At 42.8% G+C, this 14,714-nt stretch overlaps 1 protein-coding gene across 2 annotated transcripts; it reads right to left on the bottom strand.

Moving 5' to 3' along the window:
- Positions 1-5,683: 5,683 nt before the first annotated feature.
- Positions 5,684-12,282, bottom strand: LOC106607312 (receptor activity-modifying protein 1). 2 transcript variants are annotated; one of them, XM_014204151.3, is made up of 6 exons: positions 11,983-12,282; positions 11,066-11,128; positions 10,692-10,742; positions 8,545-8,583; positions 8,075-8,246; positions 5,684-7,812 (listed from the first exon to the last, which is right to left on the bottom strand). In XM_014204151.3, the coding sequence occupies exons 1-6, from the start codon at positions 12,044-12,046 to the stop codon at positions 7,563-7,565; spliced, it is 639 nt and encodes a 212-aa protein (XP_014059626.2). In that variant the 5' UTR covers positions 12,047-12,282; the 3' UTR covers positions 5,684-7,562. The 2 variants fall into 2 exon arrangements, with proteins under 2 accessions (XP_014059626.2, XP_014059627.2); XM_014204152.3 differs by lacking the exons at positions 10,692-10,742; positions 11,066-11,128; positions 11,983-12,282 and adding an exon at positions 8,874-9,922.
- Positions 12,283-14,714: the final 2,432 nt, after the last annotated feature.

Here is a 14,714-nt window from a genome sequence, read left to right as displayed (position 1 = left end):
TGTTTTCCAGAGTCCATGTAAAAGGGCTATGAAATAAAACAAATCTGTTTCCCTTTGGTTGCTATGTGTTCTGCCAACTTGTCATATTGGGGATGAGTAACATCTCTCTTTCTCTTTGCCTTTCCTCTGCCCTCCCTTATTGCAAGTCCAATACACTACATTTCACAATTACTTAGTAGTGGCTTGTGTAGGCCATTTACTGAATTACATTTAAACATTGACACACAATCTGCATGTAACTAAGCAAAAAGGTTATATTCAGTATTTCGCTATGTATTTCCATAGCTCTCTCATCCTCACGTTGGCTAAATGATGAACGCCAGCTCTCTGTCTGGGACTGATCCTCGGACAGCAAGACAGACAGGAGATCAATACAAATCACTGCCCATCCCATCTCTGGTCTGTGCATTGGCTTTATCTTCTCTTAACCCCCCAACCTAACCCCACCACTGCGCACACACTGGTTGAATCAATGTTGTTTCCAGGTAATTTCAATGAAATTGAATAGACGTTGAATTGACGTCTGTGCCCAGGGGACATGCTCTGCCACTCAGTCCTATCTGTCAGCTAGTCAGCCCATCTGCAGGATGTCCTCTAGCTCTTTCACTCACAAACATGCCACTCTCTCCCCTCCTAACCCCTCCTCCAAATCTTGCATGTCCAGACGTGCAAACAAGAATGATAGGGTCATAGGTCTACACTACTTAGTGGAAGCTGCTGAGGGGAGGACGGCTCATAATAATGTCTGGAATGGAGTCAATGGAATGGTATCAACCACATGGGAACCACATTGTTGATGTTGTTCTTCCATGTGTCCATTCCACTGACACCATTCCTCCCCTCAGCAGCCTCCACTGACAATACTGTACAACTGCAAACCGCAGTAACTGCACATTTGGTCCAAATTTTGTTAAAACCGAAGTCAGGTTTTGTAGTATCTGTTTTATCTTGTGTCCTGGTTCAATTATCTTCAGTTTCAGAGAAAATACTGTAAATAGTGTCAAATTTCCAGTAACTACAAAATCCAAATAAAACCCAAGGCAAACAGCAGTAACTTAAGTTACTAAGTGAAGTTACTGCACTCTGGGTTTGTTCCACTGTGTTTTGACTGCAGTTACTGCAGTTTGCCTATTCTATCGAGTCCAGGCCATCCCGATCATGACCCACACACACCATAAGACAGGCAGTGATCCAGTTATTACCAAAATAAACAGGGCACAGACCACTTATGGCTGAACTCGCATTGAAATGCAAATACCCAGATAATGTATACATTGTTTGTGATCTTGTCCCTACCTATTTAGTCACAGATTTTGTTCCCTAATGCAATTGGTAACCTTAATGTCATCATTTAAATATTGCATCCAAACACATTGTTGGATCTGTTTGGATGTGTTTACAGACTAAGCTTCTTCTGCCTTTAGGTTATCCCACCAATGCGAAATGAAAGGATTTGAAAAGCATAAATGAATCCAAGTATATGTCAGATATGACTGGTGTTACGTAAGTGAACGGGTCCACAGAGGGGTGTGTACACCATATGGATGAGATGATTAATGACTTGAGCCAGCTAGCTTGACAAAACATTCAGAAGTAACTTCATGTTTTTTAGAAAGATGCCCTTCGAATGGGCATGGTCTAATTGAATCAACAATCAAATATACATATCTGGGTTGAGCTTTCTTAATGAAACATCAAATCTATTGTTGTTTTGGGTTGTTGATCAAAGTCAGCTGGCTAACTTATTGATCCTGCTTTGTAGCATAACCCTCTGGTCCTTTCCCAGGGAGGGAAGCAGGGAGAAGAGAAGAGAACAGCCGCCAGCAACATGTCTATTTCATCCCGACCTTGTCATAACACAACTGATTGGCTCAAACGCATTAAGAAGGAAAGAAATTCCCCAAATTAACTTTTAACAAGGCACACCTGTTAATTGAAATGCATTCCAGGTAACTACTTCATGAAGCTTCCTATGGCTTACGCGAAGTGATAGGCCACATTGGGACAGCCAAGTGCTGTCTGTCCTCTGTTGCAACACTCACTACTGAGTTCCAAACTGCCTCTGGAAGCAACATCAGCACATGAAATGGGTTTCCATGGCCAAGCAGCCACACAATAGCCTAAGATCACCATGCGCAATGCAAAGCGTCGGCTGGAGTGGTGTAAACCACTGGAGCAGTGGAAACGCGTTCTCTGGAGTGATGAATGACGCTTCACCAACTGGCAGTCTGACGGACAAATCTGGGTTTTGCGGATATCAGGAGAACGCTACCTGCCTGAATGCATAGCACCAACTGTAAAGTTTGGTGGAGGAGGAGTAATGGTCTGGGGCTGTTTTTCATGGTTCGGGCTAAGCTCCTGAGTTCCTGTGAAGCATACAATGACATTCTAGACGATTCTGTGCTTCCAACTTTGTGACAGTTTGGGGAAGGCCCTTTCCTTTTTCAGCATGACAATGCCCCTGTGCACAAAGCAAGGTCCAAAAATGGTTTGTCGAGATCGGTGTGGAAGAACTTAACTGGTCTGCACAGAGCCCTGACCTCAACCCCATCGAACACCTTTGGGGTGAATTGGAACGCCGCCTGCGAGCCATGCCTAATCACCAAACATCAGTGCCCGACCTCACTAATGCTCTTGTGGCTGAATGGAAGCAAGTCCTCTGTTTCAACATCTAGTGGAAAGCCTTCCCCCCCTTTGAGATGTTCGACAAGCAGGTGTCCACAGTGCTGGAGATTATGAAAATGATGTTGAAAAGAGGAGGAATTGCCCTTTAACATCATGCTCTTATTGTTTATGCGTGCAGATTAATCTCATATCAAGTGTTTGTTTTTGCTGTTATATGATCAAGAAATACACAAGAAGATCTCTGTATGAAGAGCACTGTGTTAAGGGTACAGTTGGTTTGATTATGTGGTTTTGAAGAATAAAGAAACAAAAGGTTTTCGAAAATGTTGTTCTCACTCCCTCTATCTAGCAGATGAGTTGCTCCTAGAGACAATAGAATCCACAAATGCAAGCTCTGTTTTGATATGAGGCATCTTCACTGGAGTGTTGACAACTCAGCTGTTGGGATTGGTTATTTTGGAGTATTGTTATTGATTGATCTGTGACGCTATGATGGAGCCGGTAAAAATTGTATTTGGGTGCCTGGGCTGCTGGAAGTGCAACGATAGCGGCCATCCAGAAGATCTCACCTATGCTTGAGGCAGAATCCACATTAGGGGCTCTGATGGGGCCAGTTTGGGCAGCTGGGGTGTCTCGTGTTGCAGCAGGAATTGCAGGAAGAAGGTTTGGAGTAGGAGCAGCAGGAGCAACTGGGACAGCAGTATGGGCAGCACTTATTACTTTTCTGTCTGTTGGAGGACAGGTGAGAACGTAGAGGATGTTACTAAAGTTGGTCTGCCGCTGAGATTCCACTCATGACGGCCTATTATGTCAGAGTTAACAGAGTACTTTGTGAAAGAGAAATGTGAGAAATTGCTTACATTATTGGTATCGAATTAGTTTGGGATTCAGATTAATCATGTATGTTTAATGACATAATAGTTAACTATACTAACCAGGAATTTAGATATACCTGGAATATGTATCAAAATGTATCTAATATTTTGTAATAATCTTGAATCGAATGAATGAGGGACTGAACACAGACACAAAGTGTCTTTGCGTTTCAAAGGGTTTCAGTCTTTGATGTTAAATGACATATGTAACTTTGTTTATTTTTTTAAAATGTAAGAAATTTGCACATTTAAACTAAATCAGATTAATTTAACTGTCAATAAGTCTCAATCATTTTGAATGTCTGGATGGAATAGCTTTTAAATGTTATTTGAGAGACTAACCTCTAGAGGGCAATGTTTTGCAAGAAGAAAGAAATCACTTTTTTCAAGTCGTCTAGCCAAGCAAGCCTCTTAAATGACTCCTTACTTACTTTGCTTAATTAAGGTAGTCCATCGCATTTGATGATGACATCCACGACTGCTTGTGGGTTTGCTGATGACTGCATAATCTGATGTGGTATGCCCTGTTTGCCACAGTCAGGGCACACAATGGCCTGTTCAGTCCTTTTTTCCGCAGCCAACTGCACACCTTGATGGCAGAGCCCACGCCATGTGGAATGATCCGTGGCAACAGTCTCGAGGAAGGCAGAGTTTACCCCACACTTCTTTTGTGAGTGTCTTCAAGGGATCCTTTAGAGTGCTTTTTCTGCCCAGTGCGACGGCCCAGTTGTAGCTGTCTGTACTGCATCATTCCAGGAAAACGGTCCTCTAGCGTGGCTGAGTTATCTAAGCTGCTGGTGGGTGATGGACGCCTCAATGATCCTGCTTTTGTTTCTTTGCAGGATCTCAAAACGCGTTGGAGGCATTTTATGTGAAAGGATTCCAGTTGTTTTAAGTGTCGACTGAAGACTGTCCGTGTTTCACATCCATAAAGGACTGTAGATACACACGCTGCCTGGTAGACTGAAACATTGGTGTCTAGGTGCAGGTTGCTCTTGATAAAAACTGCTTCCAAGGTATTTAAAGTGTGGTACAATGGCAAGTGAGGAGTCTGAGAAGAATGTGGGTGGTGCAGGTGGAGGATCACATGACCTGACATAGGACCTCTGTTTTTGGGATGTTAACAGATGGCGCCATTCTGCTGTATTCTCTCACAGCTGCTGTGAGGGTGGCTTGTAGAGCTTCTAGGCTATGAGCGCAATTGTTCTCCAATCATCCGCCTACTGAAGCTCATGTCTCTTTAATGACCCCTACAACCGCTGACACAAACACACACCTCACCAATGGCTTGGTGTTGAAGCAAAAACCTTAGCAAAGGTAAAAGGAGGAGAGGTGGGAAGCCAGCCGCTGATGTAGATCTCTGCATGTATTATGAGATCTCCGCATATTGGGTCCTTGCAGAAACATGGGCAGCTCTAACTGGCTGGTCCTGCATGGTAAGGTGTGCTATGACCATACACATATAGTTCACAGAATGCCCTCTGACCATGGGACACACAGTATGCCCTCTGACCATGGGAATGTCCATTCTAGAAATTCCAATTCTATGATTCTGACCCACTGGGACCTGAAGAGTGACACTGGAAGTGGGTGAGGTCACTAGGAGGGCGGGGGTGAGGATGACCTGACTTCTGGAGAGGAAGTGGGTCATCAAACACACTTTCCCACCCCACCCAGCCAGACAGACACAGAGATCCATCCAACAGTCTTGTCTACGCCAGATAAGGGTGGAGATAACACAGCTGCTGCCGCTTCTTCCTTCGAGAGGAGACCTCACACAGAAACACACAAGCAATGTTCTGTGAGTAAAACAGCTTCAATGGACTCTTGCAGGACTGCAATAAAGAATGGTGGAAATGCCACCCATGCAGTCACAAGACAGGGCAAATACTTTTTTATTTATAATTTTTGTATCTACAAGAGTTCCCTATAGGGTGAAGAGGCAAAGGGTCTATTTGGAATTCACAATAACACCCATCTCTGCACTGGGTCTGAATGAGTAAAAACCTGATGAATCATCCATGGCATTATCAGCTGTGCATTCCACTAAGGCAGGGGGTTTAAACCAATTAGATCCAGTTAGGATACTTCACTTTGGACCTTCTGCGAACTTCACAAAAACACAATACATATTTCTGCAATCCCTTTCCGTAGCGTACAAAACAAAGTCAAGCGACTAGGCATTTGGCTTTAGCATATTTAATTGCAAAATAGAATTATATACAGTACATTGCGTAAGGAAAGAGGCTATGCTTTGACTAAGACCCACACCCCTCTTACAGACAGTACAAAGTCCAGTAAGTGTCATGACCAGAGTAAGAGCAGAAATACAATACATAAGCATACATATTTCTTTGTTTCTGAAACTGAATGCAATTCAGTGCTTTCAGTGTCATTCACGACAGCATAATAAAAGGGGAAAGATAGACATTTGGTTTTTCCTTCTGTCTTCAGTCAGTGCTCATTGTTACACTGAGCCGGGGGGAAGACCAAATGTCTGTAGTCTTGATCTAATGCTTGATTCATCTCTCAGGCAAGCGTCAACTGGCTCATCATGGGCGACAGTGGGGACCGTCATCGTCAAGAAGGAGAGAGAGAGAGAGAGAGAGAGAGAGAGAGAGAGAGAGAGAGAGAGAGAGAGAGAGAGAGAGAGAGAGAAAGAGAGAGAGGTTGAGGCGCTGGGCCCTTAATGCTGGGAAATAGACAATTCCTGGAAACAGATTTCATGGACTACATGTTGGGCGTAGGCTACTCACACATTGTGTCTAGTCCCTGACCCTAACCTTCCTCACAGACTAATGCTTGGCCAAACCCCTTCATCATGGGCCCCATACTGCAAACATTCTAAACCCTACACTCGGGGGCAAAGAGGGCTCTCCAGAAGCATCATACAATTCCAATATACACAAAACCCATTTAAGGACAGGAAAGCTACCAGGTGAGAGGGTACATCACATTTTGTTCTGTAGTTACATACAGAAATAAACATAATGGAGATCCTATACGGATAACTACACTCTTAGAAAAAAGGGTTCCAAAACGGTTCTTCGGCTGTCCCCATAGGAGAGCCCTTTTTGGGTTCCATGTAGAGACCTCTGTGGAAAGGGTTCTACTTTGAACCCAAAGGGGTTCTATTAAAAGGTTTCTACCTGGAACCAAAAAGGGTTCTTCAATGGGTTCTACGAGGACAGCCGAAGAACCCTTTTAGGTTCTAGTTAGCACCTTTTTTTCTGAGTGTACAGTAAATGGTGAGTTGGAATTCCTCAAACAGAATGCCTTTGTCATTGGTTATCAACTCAATTGGAATGTCCAGCAATACAAGACTCACGTTTTCCCAGCCAGAGGGTAGGAATTCCACTAACAAAAATCGCTTTTCCGCCATCTTAACAAGCTTGACAGCTTCTGTCATCCTCCCCTAACCACAATAATTCCACAAATGCTGAAGAATATCCTGACTTTTGCCATTCTTTAATCACATATATATATATATAAGTGTATATATATACACACAATTAAAATATTGTAAAACATGCAACCATAGTCGCTGTCAGGGTTCACATCTGGGACAGGATGGAGTTGCTCATGGAATGGATTGTCAAGAATGACATAAGTCCATAAACCCTACTATCTTACATACTTTCCTAAGGTGTGTAGGGAGCCGAAACGTTTACATGGCTGTCGCCACTTTTGGTTAGAGGAGCATCGAGGAATGTGGAGAAGATGAGTTTTCAAGAAGCAACCCAGAGGATGTAGACCTGACACGCTACACAACACAGACGGACCCTTTCTTGAACCCCTGTATCCTTGGACGATGCCGATGTGGTACTACTCATTCTGTACCAGTGCATCCAAAAAGGTCATGTGTCAGGTGTTTGGGCTGTGAGATTGTTTTGATAGGACTCCACAGAGCTAAACCAATCATCAGTGGGTGGAAGACAATAAGCAGTTCTCTGTAAAATAGTTGAGTCAATGGCCCTAGTGTTGAATCCTCGGGGGATGGAGAGAGTGAGTCTGAACATGGAGGTGAGGCAGGGTGGATGAGGACTGATCCAGGACGTCCTATCAGGAGCTGCCATCTCCGTTCTTGGTCTTGAGCACCACCAGGACCACCATGATGGGGATGAGGCAGATGGGGGTCATCACCAAGGCAAACACGATGCTGGGCGGGGGATCGCTCAGCGCCTCGTTGGGACAGTCCCGGAAGAACCTGGAGTGGATGTTTACAAACTCATTCTCCACCATCCTGTTGGGCCAGGGGATCAGCAGACACTCTGCTATCGCCTCCGTGCACATGGTGAAGGTGTTATACTTCCTACAGGGAGGGATAGGAGGGTTACTATTAGTACAAGAGAGGGCAACGTTTTGTGCTCTGAAAGAGATTATTAAGAGTTTCATGGTATGGACGTGCCATTAATGAGTGCGTTAACTCTGATTTCACTAGACTATGTGTTGGGTTTCTCAAAACTACTGTTTGAACTAAGCATGTGATAATGCAAGACCAATGGCATGCTAAATTGGATCAGAAATAAGTTCAACAGAATAATAAGTGGATTAAAATAAGCATTTAGGCCTACCTCTTCACATTGTTCCAGTTGCACCAGTCTGTGTTGTTTACTGACTCCATGGAACCTACAAAAGGCCTGTAGCAGATTTCCTCAAATAAGGCAGCGTAGCACTCGATCCTTGTGGGAATATACGTACAAATGTCACAGTAGTGTTCACAGTCAACATACTTATTCCCACAACCTGTACAGTAAGAGAAAGAGAGAGAGAGAGAGAGAGAGAGAGAGAGAGAGAGAGAGAGAGAGAGAGAATACTGTAACGTTAGAAAATCAGTTCTTTAAAATTATTCAATCATCTAAAATGAATCCATAAAATGAAGGATTAGAAGAATGTCTAGAAGATTCATGGTTACACATTATGACTAACAAGTCCCAGTCTAATCTTATGTTGATTTAACAGCAAGCAGAAACAGCAGCGTCACCTCTGATTCAACACTATTAACTAGCCTACAGGTAGAGTCATAAAAGTAATAATGGCCCACCTAATCCACTGGAGAATCCGCTCTCTTCGAGGCTAACATCTAAGAAGAGAAAAGGACAATACATTTGTATACATTTGACTGACCAATGGTTGTAATCACAACAGAAATGTCTGAACAGCTGTGTCCTTCAACATCTTTTTAAAGAATGAACAAATCTTCTGAAAATGTTTTTTTTTAATGATCAATGTAACATTTAAGATCCCAATCAAAACGAAGCATGCAATAAATGTTATCTTTACTGCCGCACATCGTGCCAGCAACTCAATCTGACTGTCCAGCAACGCGAGACGTGCGTTCGCTGCCGCCCGGGGCTGAGCCCACACACTCACCAGAAAGAACAGAGAGGAGCACCGCAAAGAAAACAAGCGCTCCCTTCATGTCAGAGAAAGTGAACATAGGAGAGTTTCCCTCACTGACTGACGACCATCTAGACTGAGCCTGAACTTCTAACACCGAGCCCTGCAAGGCATAACAGGAAACTAGACATCGGTGGAAGCAGCTAGACGCGGCATTACCCTCGGTTACCAGATGTCAGATCGGTGTTACCCGCGGTTAGGTTACCAGATGTTCCTCGAGGATCTGTCTGCCCTGCGCCTTGGCAGCAAGCTCTTCCCCTCTCCAGTGCATTTCTTTAGGATTGTCTTGCCTTTTAAAGGGGTGGGCTCAAAAGATTGTCCTCTCTCTCTCTCTCTCTCTCTCTCAAATTAAAGGGAGCACACCCAAGTTGGGCTGGACTCACATCTGAAAACCTTTTACTCTTTAACTCTCACAAACTTTTTAGTCTCCATTTTTCACAGTCAAAGGCCTGGCTGACTTGCAGCTTGTGATTTATTTGCCTTGAGGGCTGCCTCTGCCAAATCGGAAACATAAGTAAACATTTAGGACTAGGGCGTTTAGGGTGGAAGTAATCATGACTCCGCACGGTGTGCTATGCAGACAGCTGTGGATTCATATCTGGGTTAATGTGATCATATCTGGAAGATGTTATTAGAGTCAGCCAGCTGTTTGCAAAGACCAACTCTCTATCTACCCCACAGCCACAGGCAAGTAATGCAAATCTCCAACTCACTAGGACTTTCAGCGTTCACACAATAGGATAAGCCTGGGAATATGGGTGGACTCCTCCTGGATCTTTATGTAGTACCTTGAGCCATGTGGAGCTGCATGACTGTTACCTCAGCAGACTACTGTCTCCGTTTCATACTGCTTTTCAAAGACAATGCATTAGACCACTTCTTCATCCTCACTAAAACGATTATTCATATCTCAAGCTCCTTACCTAAAAGGTTTTCAAAGTTTTTCAAAATAACAAGTCTTTGTCGATTACTGGGATGAAATAAAAACATTTAAAGTGTCTTTAAAAAGATTTAGAAGATGTATTCTCAGGACAATCTATGCTACACAATGGGGTTGGGCCCCTGAACACATCTGTTTGCTGAGCAACGGTTTTGATTTAGTAATGACATCAGGAAATTTGTCTTTTCAGCAGAGGAGGAGCTCAGAGTTGGAGGGGAGCGGAGAGAGAGAAAAAGGATATCGTAGGGTGAGGAACAGTGAAGGGGAGCTAGCTGCTCCAAAGTTCCAGTTGTTTCACAACTCTAGAGTTCATGTGTTGAACACAGCCGTCACATGGGGCGAATGGTGAACAAATACAGGAAGTGCAGCCCAGTTGGGGGGGGGGGGGGGGTTGCCTGTAATGAGGTTTCAGTTAACCTTTGGCCCCAGACAATTATGGGCCTTGTGTCAGCTGCTGCTGACCCACCACTGGTGGGGACCTCCCCACAGGTTTGTCTTGGCTTCACGTTATGCTAGAAGCCTAGGACTCTTGGCAGAGAGCTGCATCTCGGTTGTCTTTTTATTTTTTTAAGAGGTTGGCGAGTTTTGTTCTGAACCCATGTGTTTACAGTGCTTGTCCAACAGAGTCCCCAATGGATTCAAATATAATTTCACATCAAAGTGTTGCGCGATAGCGATGACGAAGGACAAACCTCAACGGTAATGTTTGTTTAGAACATTAATGGGGTGTTTCACCTTTACAAACATTTCAAACACAATCCATCTATGATCATTATGTTTTGTAATACCAATATTGTGAAATAGGTATTAAAATGTTGCCTAAAAAGTTTTAAATGAATCTGGTAACTTACCATGGTTTTGGTCGTTTGCATTTTTTGTTGAGTCATGCCGTGAAGTGAAGCCTAATTGATGAGAATAACATACTGTTTAATCAAAGTATTGATATAAATGTAGTTATCATTACATTTACATCTTATCCAGAGCGACTTGCAGTAGTGAGTGCATACATTTTCGTACAGGTCCCCTGTTGGAATCAAACCCACAACCCTGTCGTTGTAAGCGCCATGCTCTACAAACTGAGCCACACGGGACCCCAATGGGACCCCAATCAAAGTGAAGACAGTCTAACAAAAAAACATTTGTTGTTGTTCCTTTGGTCTAGTTGACATTGATGAGTTGTGTTAGTTCATGTAGAGACCATGAGAAGAGGACAACAGTCAGTTACCTGGTGTGGTAGCTTGTGGCGCCTCGTAATGTCCTATCACACCATTTGCTGTAGAGCTCAGTGCTACAGGGACAGACACGAAACAGGGCCAAAGTCACCGGAGAGTTCTTTACAGAAAAGTCTGCATTCACATTCTCACACGTGCACAGTCAGAGAAATAGACAAAGACAAACACAAGCAAGTAGAAATACAGAAATGAGTTGACAGATGTGTATTTTTGTACATATAGAAGACTGATGAACAAATAGGACAGACAGAAAGAGAGGAGTGTGGGAAAGAGAAACAAATGAAGAGAGAGAGCTGGTCAGTGGCAGGGAGTGTATCCTCCCTTTGTTCTCTGAATAAAGTCTGAAACAGTTCAGCCATTTCCTCAAACACAAACTATTTCATGTAGTCTTTGGATAACTTGATTTGTTTTTTGTTTTTTGAAGGAGAGTGATCTAGTCTGGGAAATTGAGTCTAAAGTTGAGGTGTTCCTTATTAAACGGTTATTGTGACATTGTGTTCTGTGAAGACTGTGATTATCTCAACTACATTATCTTATGTATTTGTTGGTAGAAACAGATCCTCTAGATTAGAACAACAATCTGCTTAAAATCTTCAAGAAAGACACCAGATCCATAACATCATCATACCTATATTTAACCTCTGTTTCTTCACCATTGGAGCAAGAAAATGTTTTTAACAAATCAAAATCACTAAGTTTAGGCTACTTAAAAAAATAATCTAATATTAGATCTGCCAAGCTCTTACTACAATCCCTTACTTCACTGTGCGCTTCTAAGCATTCCACTTTCTGTACGAGGTGAAATCTAGGGCAATATTGTACATACTTTTTCTCTCAGTAATTCAACATACTTCTCCATACCCCTGGCCCTTTTTATATACATATAGTACTCTGTAAATCATCTACTTACCCCAGAGAAGAAGAGGTAGAAAGCAGCAAGAAGAAAACACGGGAGACGGATTAGGGGCTTTCATTTCTGCCTGACACTGCTCTGTTCCTCTTCCCTGGTGGACCCAGATTACATATCTCAACCTTTCTGCAGGAAAGCTCTATAAAACAACAGGAAGCTCTCGTTTCCTAGGATGGGCGGCTTGGGCGGGTTCCCACAATAGGGCAGACAGCCCCAGATAAGGAGAGAGCTACTGTAGCCCACTACCACTTACAATACAATTCATCTCTCTCCTACTCTCTCTCTCTCCTCACTCGACTGCTCTCTCTCTTTCTTGTGCTCCCTCTCTCCCTCACACTCTTTTTACTAGTTTCTCTCTCTGTCTCTCTCTCTCTCTTCTATTCTTTCTCACACTCTATCAGACATTCAGTTTGGAAGGAACAGACATCTATCTGTACAGTGGTCACTAAAGGTCTTCGTTTTGAAAATTGACTGCTGACAAGCTGATGACTCTGTACCTTTCTCACTTGCTCAAATCCTGTGAGTAAACTGATTTGCAGACCAATATGTGTTCCAATACACTGTAAAACCATTTTTTCTCTAAATGTGTTGATTCAACTTAAAATACTCACAGCAACCAGCTGCAATGCGATTTCCAATTTGCTCAACATTTGGGCATGTTATCGACGACGTTGAAATGTCAGTTGGCGCATAACTAGAGTATGTGACTTTCTTTATGTTTACATATTAGCTAAACCAACATAAATTCTCAGTTGAATTGTATGTTCGCTCAACTTTACATTTTAGGTTGAGGGGACATACAATTCAACTTGAGAATTCATTTTGGTTCAGCTACAATAATATGTCCAAATGTTGAGCAAACTAGAAATCACATTGCAGCTGAACTATTTATGCTGAACCAGTGTAGCGAATTCAGGCATAGCACCAACCAGGACACAAACCCTGGTCCAACGACTGTCAACCCAATACCTTAGAAGTTACGCCAAGAGATCCGAAGTTGGGGGAACTATAATATAGATGATTGTTCAACTATGGAAATGTTTTGTTATAGACAGATGGCAGTTATATTTCTTATTATGGTTGAGTAACGTATGTTAATGACATAGAGTCCCCTTTGACTCCTTTCCAGTTTCAGTCATGTTTCAATTAATGGACCAGACAGTGGATTATTTTAAATCACCGCAAACCAGATAAACAGGTAAAACAATCTCAGTAATGGTTTGAGAAAACAGACTAACTTGTTTTGCTATATGTGGTTTAATGCATCATATTTCAGCCTCTGAAGTAAATGGTTTAGTTGTAAACTGGTCCCTCAAATTCAACTGACATTGACCTAAAATCATTGGGTTAGAGTAGTATCATGCCAGCTCAACAATTTACCAATTCCAAGTCCAGTCAGAATGGATATGTACGCTCCGGGGACATTTTTCTGAGTTGCATTCTTTACACAGGTATCTTTCTCTGAAACACAAAAATACAGCATTCTAGACTTCAGCTGTCAAAAAGGTGTGGGTGTCTATTCATATTGACTGGATATACACTGAGTGTACGAAACATTAGGAACACCTACTCTTTCTATGACAGACTGATCAGGTGAATCCAGGTGAAAGCTATGATCTCTTATTGATGTCACTTGTTAAATCCACTTCAATCAGTGTAGATGAACGGGGTATGAGCGGGGTATGGTAGTAGATGCCAGGTGCACCGGTTTGAGTGGGTCAAGAACTGCAACGCTGCTGGGTTTTTCACGCTCAACAGTTTCCTGTGTGCATCAAGAATGGTCCACCAGAAGAAGAACATCCAGCCAACTTGAGACAACTGTAGGAAGCATTGGAGTCAACGTGGGCCAGCATCCTTGTGGAACACTTTCAACAACTTACAGAGTCCATGTCTCAATAAATTGAGGCTGTAGGGCAAAAGGGGGTGCAACTCATTATTAGGAAGGTGTTCCTAATGTTTTAGCTTGCTTTAAGTGGAAGACTATTTTTAAGGTGTATCCTCAGTGTTGATTCACAGTAATTGAGATCACAAAGGCTGAAATGAATAGCTTCAACATGCTCTTTGACAGCACAAACTGTCAATAAAACAATGTGTTGCTATTTTGTTATGTCTCAAGGCTAGAGCTCCTCGTGAGAAACAGACGGAGCTGAATCAAGTTTGTAAGGAACTTAGGGAAACGTTTATTAACTTAACACTAACAGTGAAGTGTACATCAGTCAAATACGATTTGGGTTTTCTGTCACTGTCAGCACAAGGAGTGTCGGGGAGGTCCCAGCTGGTGACGAAGGGAAATATGTTTTTGTGTTTCTGTATTTATTGTGTGAGGTAATGGCTGATGACAAATCTCTCCCCCCAGCAGTAGTTCCGTGGAATGTCTCACCCCCTGCAAGGCTGTCTTTGGCATATCCACTGTGCCAATGTAGTACATTGAGACACTGCTGGGCCCTCCAGTACACACAAAGAATGACGCATTCATGATGCATTCATCCACGTCACTGATGTACTGTCTGCCTCAGCTGGGACTGAGCTTGCTAGGACTCTGGGACAAAATTACTTCCACATTTCAACACAGAACAATGATTTGTTTTTTCTTTATACAACTGATTGAATAAACCTCCAACGTTTAAGGACTTGAGTACATTAGCTCATCTGAAGCTGCGCAGAGCCATCAAGGGATAATGCAACACATGTCATCTGTACGATTGGTGCCATCGTAGAATTTTCCCCATAAA

This window comes from Salmo salar, chromosome 06 (assembly GCF_965601325.2).
Source record: "Salmo salar chromosome 06, fSalSal1, whole genome shotgun sequence".
In the NCBI taxonomy this organism is placed as follows: domain Eukaryota; kingdom Metazoa; phylum Chordata; class Actinopteri; order Salmoniformes; family Salmonidae; genus Salmo; species Salmo salar.
This window is presented reverse-complemented; position numbering and strand designations above follow the sequence as displayed.

Excerpts from the sequence above, each read along its gene's own strand:
- LOC106607312 (XM_014204151.3), bottom strand. The coding sequence starts at position 12,046 with ATGAAAGCCCCTAATCCGTCTCCCGTGTTTTCTTCTTGCTGCTTTCTA. Across the intron at positions 11,129-11,982 it reads TCTACCTCTTCTTCTCTGGG|CACTGAGCTCTACAGCAAAT; the intron begins GTAAGTAGATGA and ends CTGTCCCTGTAG. Across the intron at positions 8,247-8,544 it reads CGGATTCTCCAGTGGATTAG|GTTGTGGGAATAAGTATGTT; the intron begins GTGGGCCATTAT and ends CTTACTGTACAG.